Here is a 12,113-nt window from a genome sequence, read left to right on the forward strand (position 1 = left end):
AGCTGTCCTCAGACACACCAGAAGAGGGCGTCAGATCTCATTACAGATGGTTGTGAGCCACCATATAGTTGCTGGGATTTTGAACTCATGACCTCTGGGGGAAAAAAAGCAGTCAGTGCTCAAACCACTGAGCTGTCTCTCCAGCCCCAGCTTTACTTTTATGCTTCCTATAGTCTGCGCAGTGCTGGGGCGGAACCCAGGGCCTTACTCATGCTGGATGAGTGTTCCCAACCTCAGGTTGTGGCCTGTGAGTGATTTATCTGCATGTGCACCTGGACACCAGAAGAAGGAATTGGATCCCATTGCAGATGGGTGTGAGGCACCATGTTGTTGCTAGGAATTGAGCGCAGGACCTCTGGAAGAGCATAGCAGCCAGCACTCTTGACCACTGAGCAGTTCTCAAATCCTGTAGTTCTTAAATAAATATTTGATTAATGATTTTACTTGAGCAGCTGTGTCCTTCTTACAAGAGAGCCCTCAGGCTGGAGAGGTGGCTCAGCGGTTGAGAGCACTGACTGTTCTTCCAGAGGTCCTGAGTTCAATTCCCAGCAACCACATGGTGGCTCACAACCATCTGTAATGAGATCTGATGCTCTCTTCTGGAGTGTCTGAAGACAGCAATGGTGTACTTACATATAATAAATAAATCTTTGGGCCTGAGGGCGCAGGGCCAGAGAGAGAAGAAAAAAAGCAAACAAGAGAGCACTTAAGAAAAATGAGAGGCCAGGCAGAGGGGACTGCTTTCTGTGTTTGTTGCTATTTAACTTAATTTTGCGCTTGGAATAAGAAAGGCAAGGGCAGAGGATAGTGTGAGGGACTTAGTCTGTCCTCTCTTTGCTGCCCTCAGATCGGATTCAGTCTGGATCGGACTAAGAACGATGGCTTTTCTTCTTACCTGGTAAGTTGCCTTTTAAAACATTTTTTTGTGTGTTGGTATTTTGCCTACATGCTTGTCTGAGCAACACATGCTTGCCTGGTGCTGTCAGAGGCTCCCCTGGAACTGAGTTACAGTTATGATCATGGGTGCTGAGAATCAGGATCTCTGCAAGAATACAGAATACTTACAGAATAAGTGCTCTTGACAACTGAGTCTTCTTTCTAGCCCCTGTTCCCTTTTTAAAGAGACAGTAGGGGATGGCAGGGTTTCATTCTGTAGTCCAGGGTACTCTCACACTTGGAGCAGTCCTCCTGCCTCAGTCTCCCGAGTCCTAGGATTACAGGCACGCTCCACCACACTCTGGATCTTAGACTATCCCAGAACACACTGGTTGGTTTTCCCACCTCTACTTCCCAGGCGCTAGGATTGCAGTGGCCTGACTGCAGTCCTCACTGGGGCTCAGGACACCCTTCAGCCCACAGTCCTATTCGAAGGTGGTTGCTGCTGAAACTTGTAGGTTCTGTTGGAGGGAGCAGGAGTTGTTGATGTGTCTCATTCTTCCATAGTGAACACGATGACACACACTTGCTCTTCCTTTGGCAGGATGAAGATGTGAATTACTGTATTTTAAAAAAGAAGTCCATGTCTTCTGTCACTCTTGTCATCTTAGACATCTCTGGAAGCATGTAAGTAATTCCAAAGTTCCCTCTGCTTGCCCTCAGTGCCGTGAGGACAGTAACGGCAGCTGGCGCTCACACATCTACTATATGTCTATCCTACACTGAGTGCTGGAGATAGAGCCCATGTGCAGGGAGACAGAGCCCACTGGGGAAAGCCGACAGAGGACAATCCAAATGACTGACTGCAGCACAGTGGAGGAAAGGAAGAGGGGTTTGCACGCCATGGAAGGACGGATTCAGGTCAGCCTTAGGCCGGCAGCCTGTGGTGAGTCAGCTTTTCCAGATGAATGAGACAGGAAGGGCGTCTGCATCCGCAGGAGAGGGCTGGCCCGTGCAGGAGCATGGTGATGAGCACCGTGTTAGCATCCGAGGTGACTGGTGGGGAACACATTAGAGGAGGTAGGGAGGAAACTGGACAAGGTCCAGGCAGCATCTGCCACTAAGAGGCTGTGTAACTCCAGGGCTCAGTCCCTTTCCTGCCTCACAGTGCTAGTGTCACTTACGAGATTGTCCTTGAGGGATGGCCACTACAGAGCACAGGTGAAGGCCTTTGTCCTTTTGCACTAAAAAAAAAAAAGGTCACTGGTGACGAGTCTGACAACTCAGTCCTTTTAATAAACACATTGGAACTGAGATGAATTAGGGGATTTTGTGTTTTCAAGTTAGATATATTTCCATCTGCCACTGCCTGGGTTTCATGTTTGGGGAGTGCAGCAGAAGATGACGTTGGGTATCTTCCTCAATCATACCCCATTCTCCCACTCCCGTGAGCAGGATCTCATGGTGTAGACCAGGCTGGCCTTGAACTCAGAGATCTGCCTGACTCTGCCTCCCTAGCGCTGAGATTAAAGATGTGCATACCATTAATTAATTCATTAGTCTTAGCACTCACTCAGGAGGCAGATCTCTGTGTGTTCGAGGCCAGCTTCGTCTATAGAGTGAGTTTCAGAACACCAAGGGCTACACAGAGAAACCCTGTCTGAAACAAACAAACAAACAAACAAAGAAAAGGGTGTACACCACCATGGCCAGGGTTCTGCCATTTTTTTCTTGATGAAGAATCTCTCTCTGAGCCTGTATCTTTGCTGAATTGCCTAGATTAGTTGGCCAGTAAACTTCAGGAGTCTCGTGTCTCCACCTTCCCACCACAATGCCCACTTCTACACGAGGATTAGATTCAGGTCTGCATAATTTGGAGGCAAGTCCTTTGCCAACTAAGCATCTCCATGCCCAGCCATCCCAGCTTATCTGTAACTCCCCTCATGTCTACGTTCATTTATTGTGTGGGTGCTGGTCAGAGCATATGGAGGTCAGCGAGCACTCTATGGGAGTCAGATCTCTTCTTCCACTGTGTGGGCTGCTGGGCTGAAGTCAGGTTGTCAGACTTCAGCACCAGCGCTTTTCCCAGTGAACGAGCTCTCTGGCCCTGTGTGCAGTTCCTGAGGAGACTTCAAAGGCTTCCAAGCCAAGAGTACTGTGTCCAGGTTGTTGTCAGACCCAGCTGCTAGCAGCTCGGAGCGGCCACTTCGAGATACACATGGTCAGAAGCAGAAAGAGGAATCTTCCAGTGAGGAAGTCTCTTAAAAAAGGAAGCACTTTGTCATAGAACTACTCTGAGCTTCACTAAGACATCCACCCCTGGTTGCCTCTGCTTTCATCTGTCAGGATGACAGTCTCCTAGGTTAGGGTGTTTGGCACTGGGTAGAGAAGGGCCTGACTGAGCGTGGCAAAATGAATGAACTGGGGATTGACTCCTCACCTGGAGGCCCTCGGTGGCAGCAGGCTCAGGAAAGGGCAGCTCAGTGGCAGAGACTGATTAGGGACCCTTATGCCTTTTACCTCCGCTCTCCTACTCTTAGTGTCCACTTCTCAGGAACACACACACACACACACACACACACACACACACACACACACACACACTGTCTTCAGACACACCAGAAGAAGGCATCAGATCCCATTACAGATGGTTGTGAGCCACCATGTGGTTGTTGGGAATTGAACTAAGACTTCTGGAAGAACAGTCAGTGCTCTTAACCACTGAGCCATCTCTCCAGCTCCTGGTGACACATATCTTTAATTGCAGCACTCAGGAAACAGAAGCCAACAGATCTCTTTGAGTTTGAGGCTAGCTTTGTCTACACAGTAAGTTCCAGGCCAGGGTTACATAGTAATACTCTGTCTTATAAAAGAAAAAAAGAGTGGGGTGCTAGATAGATGGCTTGGTGATTAAGAGCACTCATTAGTCTTACAGAGGACCCAAGTGTGGCTCTCAGCATTCACAGGGGGGCTCACAACCACCTAGAGCTACTTCAGCTCTGGGGGATTGGAAACCTTCCCAGGACCTTGCATGCATATAGTACACATACGCTTGCATATGCACACACAAACATATAATTAATTGTTGAAACAGGGAGAAGAAGGAAATGGCTTTTAGGCCAGTAATTAGTAGTGTCCCTAATTCCTCACACAGTCCCTGGACTTGTCCTGACTGTATTATAGAAGCTGTGTCTTCTGTTTCTCTTTACCAATGTTCTGAGCACACTAAGAATCCTTAAGGGATGTGTGAACAGCATAATTATGTATTTGCTACTACCCTGGCTTAGAGAGAGACTCAGGCTCCTCACTCAGCTGCTTCCTAGCTTGGGGTGGCAGGGCTGGGGCCAGGGTCTGGGCCATGTACAGACTAGGCAAGCACTTTGTCCCTGCATGGTCTCTCTGGTCCTTGGCCAGTGTTTACCTTTTCTGCACTTCAGTTGCAACATAGAATGTAGATGGCAGAATCTACATCTCTGATGTGGCAGGGGTGGCACAAGGTGCCAGACTCAGAGCTGGAGCTGGGCATGGTGGCATATGCTTTTAATCCTAGCAGCTGGGAGGTAAAAGTAGGTGGCTCTCTTGAGCTTGAGCCTAGTGTGGTCTGCTGAGCTAGTTCCAGAACAGCCAGAAACCTTGTCTTCAAAACAAACAAACAAACAAAAAGACGGCTTGAACTGGGCCTACAGCAGTGTTAAAGCAAAGTCTGGAGTGCTGCTCTGAACGCTTCTTTCTGTTTTCCATGGATGTAGAGTCAAGGTCAGATCCCCACCAGAAGCTGGTAAGCAGTTACCAGAGATTGTCTTCAGCAAGGATGAGAAAATCCTGAGTCAGAGCCAGGAGCCTGCTGTCAGCTCCAACCCCAAAGACAGTGAGGCTCGGAGAACCCTCGGTAAGCTTGCTTTGTAGAGATTTTGTTTTCAAGAACTGCAGCCTGGTCTGTATTGTCTGAGCATTGTGCTGGGGCCCACACAGGAAGCAAGTAGAAGGGAGAGGAAAGAGGCCTCTCCTCATGCTGGCTCAGCACTTTGGTAACTGTTCCTGGTTGGCTCATTTCCTCAGCATAGAACATGCTGCCTCAGAGCTCTGTCCCACGTCAGCCTGTGCATGCCCGTTGCTTTACTTTGATTCCATGCTACCGTCCTAGTAAGTGACTCTCACACAGGCTCAGCCTCAGCCTTTCCCTGAAGTGACACATCATCATCTCCAGGCATTGTTATCCAGGTACTGTGGCATTGGACTTACTGTAGAGACTGGAGAGATGGCTCAGCAGTTAAGAAAACTTGCTTGCCTTGCAGAGGACTCTAGTTTACCTCCCAACATCCACATCAGGTGCTTCATGAAACCTGAAAACCCAGTTCCAAGGGATCCAAAGCCCTTCTGGCCTCCACAGGCACCCATACACAAGGCGCGCGCACGCACACACACACACACACACACACACACACACACACACACACACACGCAAATAAAGATGAGTCTTTTAAAAAAAGGTTTATTTATTATGTGTTCTGCCTGTGTACCAGAAGAGGGCACCAGATCTCATTAGAGGTGGCTGTGAGCCACCATGTGGTTGCTGGGAATTGAACTTAGGACCTCTGGAAGAGTAGCCAGTACTCTTAACTACTGAGTCATCTCTTCAACCCTAAGATGAGTCTTTTTTAAAAGGAAAATTGTGGTATGTGTTCTATTGTCTTTAAGATGGTTAGTAGAGCTGGGATCTCTGACTCAAGGATACAATTGCCTTTGAGAATATTGACACTGCACATCAGGTCAGAATGCAGGCGAAACATAACAGCTTATGCTGGACACTGAGCATGTCTGCAGTCCTAGAACTTGGGAGGCTGAAGCAGGAAGAAAGTCTGTGCCCAGTTAAGGTGAGGCCTGTGCAGCAAAGAGAGACCAAGTTTGGGGGGAAATGCTAAAATGAAAGTCAGAAGAAACCATGTTGGATTTTGGTTTTCCTTTTCCAATGTTTTAGGGAGAGGGGTTTGTGTGACATTTACTGCTGTTCTCAGACTGCTGCTCTGAGGCTGCAGCTCTCTCCCGACATCCTTGTGCTGTAGTAACTCCCGGTCCCATTGGTGACCCCTGCACGTTCTTTCGAGGTCATTCACCACTTCCGTCGTTGTTTACTTTTCCCTTGATTTGTTGAAAGCTGATGCAGATTAAGAGTCAGAGGAAAGAACTAGAGTGTAGAGTGCTGTTCTGTGCCTACTCTGGCTCTGCTTGTCCAAACCCCTTGTGTTCATCAAGTACCCTCTTCATGCAGTAGGGTTGAATTGCCTTCCCCAGGAAGCTGTCCTCAGGACAGCAAGGCAGGTGCCCACTGTTCCATGAAAAAGCTATTTGGTGCCAGAAGAGGGCGCCAGATCTCATTATAGAAGGTTGTGAGCCACCAGGTGGTTGCTGGGAATTGAACTCATAGCCAGCCTTGAGTTCTCTAGGTAGCTGATGATGACCTTGAACTTCTTATCCTTCCCCAGCCATCTACTACTAAGCCTTTTAAATTAAAATATAATCATGTTATTTTTCTGCATAGTAATCATAATACACTGCTGGGGGGAGGGGGTCAGCACTAAGAAAAACAATAGTGACAGATGAGTCAGTTTACCATGCACAAGCTGAATGTGTGGTGTCATCCCCGTGCCACACAGAAAATGTGGCTATCCTGAGCTTTTCTCCAAGTGAATCGCATCAGTTAGATTCTTGTTAAAATGTCTCGGAAAGTTGTTCCGAGTGGCATCTCTGCCATTCACATTGTTTACACAAGAGGCTTTCCTGTTGGTTCTGCTAGGATTGGTGCAGCAACATTTGTAGTGTATACACCACTTTGATTTGCTGTTTCTTTGGCACAGTAATTATCTCTGGGGACTGGAGGAAGTGGAGGCCCTGAGATTTGTTTGTTTTGTTGATGGTTTATTGATAAGCTAGAGCCTCATAAAATGAGCCTGTGATGGATGTGTGTGAGCTGAGCGAGGCACTGATACCTCTCAATGTTTGTACTTCTAGATGGTTTCAAGGCTGGACGAAGTACAGTGGACTCAAAGGTAAGCACAGAGCTCCATCCTGTCAGCTTCTCTGGATGTGTGTGTGTGCTTGCATGTATGTATGTATGTATGTATGTATGCATGCATGTGCATATATGTGTACATGATACATGCTTGTGTTTGGAGAGACAGCATCAACACACCGAAACCATTTCAAACTGCCTTCTGCCTCCACCTCTAAAAGCTAGGATTACAGGTGCACACAGCAGGGCTGGCTTTGCTTGCTTGTTCATTTTCTTCCTTCTAACAGTATTGTGAAGGTGTGATTGGGTGACAATAAACTGCCTGTGTCTACAGAGGCAGTTAGATATATTTTCCCTGTCAATCAAGATGGTGAATGTGGGGCTGGAGAGATCGCTCAGTGGTTAAGAGCACTGACTGCTCTTCCGAAGGTCCTGAGTTCAAATCCCAGAAACCACATGGTGGCTCTCACAACCACCCGTAATAAAATCTGACCCCCTCTTCTGGAGTGTCTGAAGACAGCTACAGTGTACTTACATATAATAATAAATAAATCTTAAAACAAACAAACAAACAAACAAAAGATGGTGGATGTATTCATCACCTCAAAGATTTCTCCTGCCCCTTTGTCATCCTGTGTCCAGTAGATGGCAGCTTTAGGGAGCCTTATAGAAACAAAACCATGCAGATGTATTCTTGCATTGCCTTCGTTCAGCTTAACCATCAGAGTGTCTCTCACTGCCGTGTGCTTGAAGCTGCTTTCTTCCATGGCTTGGTATTAATCGTTTTGCAAATGGCAGCGCTCCCGTTTAGAGTCAGAAGCAGAGTGTAGGTAGGGTGTTTGGCTCTTCCCAGGGCAGCATCCTTGGTCTTGCGAAAGCTTTAGGTAGAGATGTGCTCACAGGAAGACCAGGGAGGGAGTTATAGAGTAGCCAAGAAGGAAGGAAACTGAGGAAGAAAATGGGAAAGGGGAGCTGCCTTCTCTGAGACAGAATCTCAGATTTATCTGGAAAGACAGTGAGTGGCCTTGTCAGAGAGCTCTTGAAGGTCAGCAGTGCTTAAAGAAGAGACTTGGTGGCTTTTTGTTTTGTTTTGATTTTTTTTTAAAGATTTATTTATTTCATGTATGTGAGTACACTGTCTTCAGACACTCCAGAAGAGGGCATCAGATCCCATTACGGATGGTTGTGAGCCACCATGTGGTTGCTGGGAATTGAACTCAGGACCTCTGGAGGAGCAGTCAGTGCTCTTAACTGCTGAGCCATCTCTCCAGCCCCTTGTTTTGATTTTTTAGTTAGCTTTAACCTACTTTTATGTGTATGGCTGCCCTAGTTAGGGATACTATTGCTATAAAGAAACACCATGACCAAAAGCAAGCTGGAGAGGAAAGGGTTCATTTGGCTCACATTTCTGCATCCTTGTCCATCACTGAAGGAAGTCAGGACAGGAGCGCATGCAGAGCTGGAGCCTGGAGGCAGGAGATGATGCAGAGGCCATGGAGGGGAGGGAGCTCCTGACTGGTTTGCTCCCATTGCTTGTTCAGCCTGCTGTCTCACAGAACCCAGGCTCACTAGCCCAGGGATGGCCCCACCCACAAGGGCTGGACCCTCTCCCATCAATCACTAATTAAGAAAATATAAACCAGATTTTGGAGGGGCTTTTCTCAATTGAGTTTCCCTCCTTTCAGGTGACTCTAGCTTGTACCAAGTTGATGTAAAACTAGTCAGCACAGTGAGTGTTTCCCTGCATCTATGTATACCCATCGTTTGTGTGTCTATGCCCATGTTAGCCAGGAGAGATCCTGTTGGCTCCTCTGGAGCTGTCGTTAGAGAGTTTATAAATCATCCTGTGGGTACTGGGAAGCAAATCCAGGTTCTCTGCAAGGACATCGAGTGCTCTTAACCACTGAGTCATCTCTCCAGATAACTAGCTTTAATTTTTGTTTGTTTCTTGTTTTTTGTGTTTTCCACACAGGGTTTTCTCTGTGTAGCCCTGACCATCCTGGAATTTGCCGGATAGACTAGGCTGGTCTCAAACTCATTGGCTTCCCCCCTCTGCCTCCCAAGTGCTGGGATTAAAGGCTTAGCTTTACTTTTTTAAGTGTTTGCATTGCAGGTGTGTATGTGTATCATATGGATTCAGTACCCGGAGGCCAGAAGAGGGATTAGAGCCTCTGGGATTGGAATTACAGACACCTGCGAGCTGCTGTGTCTGGAAATTGAGCCCATAATCTCTGTAAAATGGCCAGTGCTCAGCCAGGCGTGGTGGCGCACGCCTTTAATTCCAGCACTCGGGAGGCAGAGGCAGGCAGATTTCTGAGTTCGAGGCCAGCCTGGTCTACAAAGTGAGTTCCAGGACAGCCAGGGCTATACAGAGAAACCCTGTCTCAAAAAACCAAAAGGAAAAAAAGCCAGTGCTCAGGACTGGAGAGATGGCTCAGTGGTTAAGAGCACTGACTGCTCTTCAAGAGGTCCTGAGTTCAATTCCCAGCAACCACATGGTGGCTCACAACCATCTGTAGTAGGATCCAGTGCCCTCTTCTGGTGTGTCTCAAAACTACAATGTAGTCACATATATAAAATAAATAAATACAAAAAATAGCCAGTGCTCTTAATCATTGAACATTCTCTTCACCCCACCCCCATTAGTTTTGATTTTCCTAAGCATGTTTTCTGCCACTGTTGTGTGTCTTTTCAGGCTATCACAGAGCGATCCTTCTCAATTCACAAGAATGACGGGGTGGTCTCATTTCAGGTAAGGTTCACTCCATCCTGCCATGAGAAAGCTCCAGTCTCTACTGGTATCCTCGTTATAGGGACAATAACTACCTGTGTGTGGTCCTTGGGCTGCAGGACCACTCCCCCTCCCACCACTAGGCTGCTAACTCCATCTGCTAACTAAGTTCTGAGCCTCTGACCCTGGGAAACCTTGTGAAAGTGCAGTGAAGTAACAGGCCCAGATTCCAACCCTACTCAGCTTAGGTCTCTGGGACCCTCTGTGCTCCATTTGCAGTCTGTGTGTCTCCCACCTCAGGCTGACAGTTCTACACCTGGAAGGACCTGTGCTAAGAGTTGAGAGAGCTGTAGTTTTAGAGGCCTTGGGTGCCCTGCCCAGTCAGCCCAGCTCTGAACTACATGTGGAAGTCTCTCGGCCGTGGCACATGGTGCTTTCCCATGCAGCTTGTGTGTGTGTTCACTTGGAAGAGCCACTGAGCTGGAACATGCCTACAGTGACACACACTGGTCCTGTGTGTACAGGACTTTTGATCACTGTGACAATTAGTGGGTGATGGAGTCCACTTCTGAGAAAGTAAAGTTGTCTGTTGACTTGAAAATGAGCTGCTGTCTCACCTTTGGCTGTCTCTGCTGACCTCAGCAGAGCCCTCATGGATATGGTGGAAGTGGAGTTACAGAGCCCAGGCAGTGGGCACAGGTGATACCACATGTGCTTCGACACTAGCAGAAAGTGCTAGAGGCTCACAGGATGAGGACACCCTGTTTGACCTCTGTACTGGGGGTTCCAAGACTGGCTAACCTTCTGTCTCCTGAGACCCCTAGCTGTAAGGACCTCTTTCTTCCTTCCAGTTCTTCTTTAACATCAGCACCGATGACCAGGAAGGCCTCTACAGCCTTTACTTCCACAAGTGCTCAGGCAACAACGTGAAGCCTGGTGAACAGGCCTCATTCAGCCTGAATGTGAGTACCTCACGGGACATCGATAGGGATGCTGTCAGGGTGAGACAGCTGCTTCTCTAGGCACTAGACTAGGGTGGAATCTGCGAGAGGCTTTCTGTTTTAGTTTGCTTTGGTTCTGGTACTAGCAACACAGCAGGGCTTTGTGCATCCTGAGGGTATGTGAACCGCTACAGTGAGACATGGGGCTGGTCAGGACGCTCCCGAAGAGGACTGGGTGGGTGTGTCCTCCAGCCCAGACAGTAGCAACCTGCTTGTTACAGGCTGGCACACATGCTCTCCAGAAGTGAGACAGCTGAGTGTGTATTCCTGACTAGAGACGGCCTGTTTCTAAGGGGGACGCACCTTATGTTGGTTTCAGATTGCTATCACAGAGAAGAACCCTAACAGCTACCTCTCTGCCGGGGAAATCCCTCTCCCCAAGTTATATGTTTCCATGGCCTTGTTCTTCTTTCTGTCTGGGACCATTTGGATTCACATCCTTCGTAAGAGAAGGTAAGTGCTTGAGTGTGTGGAGAGCTGCAAGATTTCATCCTCCTGGATTTTGCCCCTGGGGGAGGTGGCACTGAGCAGCCCTGCTCTCTTCTAGGGTGTCTTCCCTGAGACCCAGAGGCTAGGCAGGAGCCTCTAGTGAGAGGCTCTGCCTACTGTGCTGTTGGCTCACTCTTAGTGTTTTGTTTAGGAAGCAGGTCCAGATGTTAAATACACAAACAGCCCAAACACACAGTGTCACCCTTGCAGAGAGGCTGAAGCCCAGGATGGTACCTTGTAAGAGATGCCCATCTTTTTTTTTTTTTAAAGATTTATTTATTCATTTATTTTATTTTTTAAGATTTATTTATTTATTATATGTAAGTACACTGTAGCTGTTTTCAGACACTCCAGAAGAGGGCGCCAGATCTTGTTACCGATGGCTGTGAGCCACCATGTGGTTGCTGGGAATTGAACTCAGAACCTCTGGAAGAGCAGACAGTGCTCTTAAGCACTGAGCCACCAGCTCCAGGAGACACCCATCTTGAGAGGAGTTAGTGATGACGTCAGTCGCTGTCCCAGTGGAAGCTTAAAGCTTCCAGCTCTGAAGCATCGGCCGAGAGCCTCCCTGGACTCTCTCTGTTGACCGCCAGGAGCTTGACTCTGGGAAAAACCCATTTGGAATCCATCTGCCTTTCACCAGGACCCTTGTCCCAAAACCCTCTCTGTTGCTGAGGGACGTGGCTGTGTAGGTATGAATTCTGTCTCCTTGCCCAGAAATCTTAGAACAAAATAGTGTAAGACATTTTTACATTAAAAGGCCTCTAGACTTGGGATATGCAAAACCATGTTACCCAAGACTCACATGATAATCAAGTGCCCCAGACACCTCTCCCTGGAGCACCGGGGCAGAAGCTGAAGCCCTGGGTGTCTTGATTGCATTTTAATGGACACTCAAGAGTCTTGGATATGGGTCCTTTTAAAAGGATGTTCCATGCTGTCAGGATCATTTAGTGGGTAAAAGCCCTTGCTACCTAGCCTGATGACCTGAGTTCAGTGCCCTGGT

General features: G+C 47.9%; 1 protein-coding gene across 2 annotated transcripts in view; it reads left to right on the forward strand.

The window, feature by feature from the left end:
• Positions 1-12,113, forward strand: part of Gpr107 (G protein-coupled receptor 107) — a 64,466-nt gene that overhangs the window by 15,215 nt on the left and 37,138 nt on the right. For both annotated transcript variants that reach the window (XR_001782976.2, NM_178760.4), the window contains exons 3-9: positions 848-898; positions 1,481-1,563; positions 4,626-4,765; positions 6,886-6,923; positions 9,582-9,638; positions 10,469-10,579; positions 10,938-11,071. Coding sequence is in view for 1 of the 2 variants with exons in the window: in NM_178760.4 (NP_848875.2) it covers positions 848-898; positions 1,481-1,563; positions 4,626-4,765; positions 6,886-6,923; positions 9,582-9,638; positions 10,469-10,579; positions 10,938-11,071 (614 nt within the window). In the remaining variant the exon portion in view is untranslated. The remainder of the gene's footprint in view (positions 1-847; positions 899-1,480; positions 1,564-4,625; positions 4,766-6,885; positions 6,924-9,581; positions 9,639-10,468; positions 10,580-10,937; positions 11,072-12,113) is intronic.

Source organism: Mus musculus, chromosome 2 (assembly GCF_000001635.26).
Source record: "Mus musculus strain C57BL/6J chromosome 2, GRCm38.p6 C57BL/6J".
NCBI lineage: Eukaryota > Metazoa > Chordata > Mammalia > Rodentia > Muridae > Mus > Mus musculus.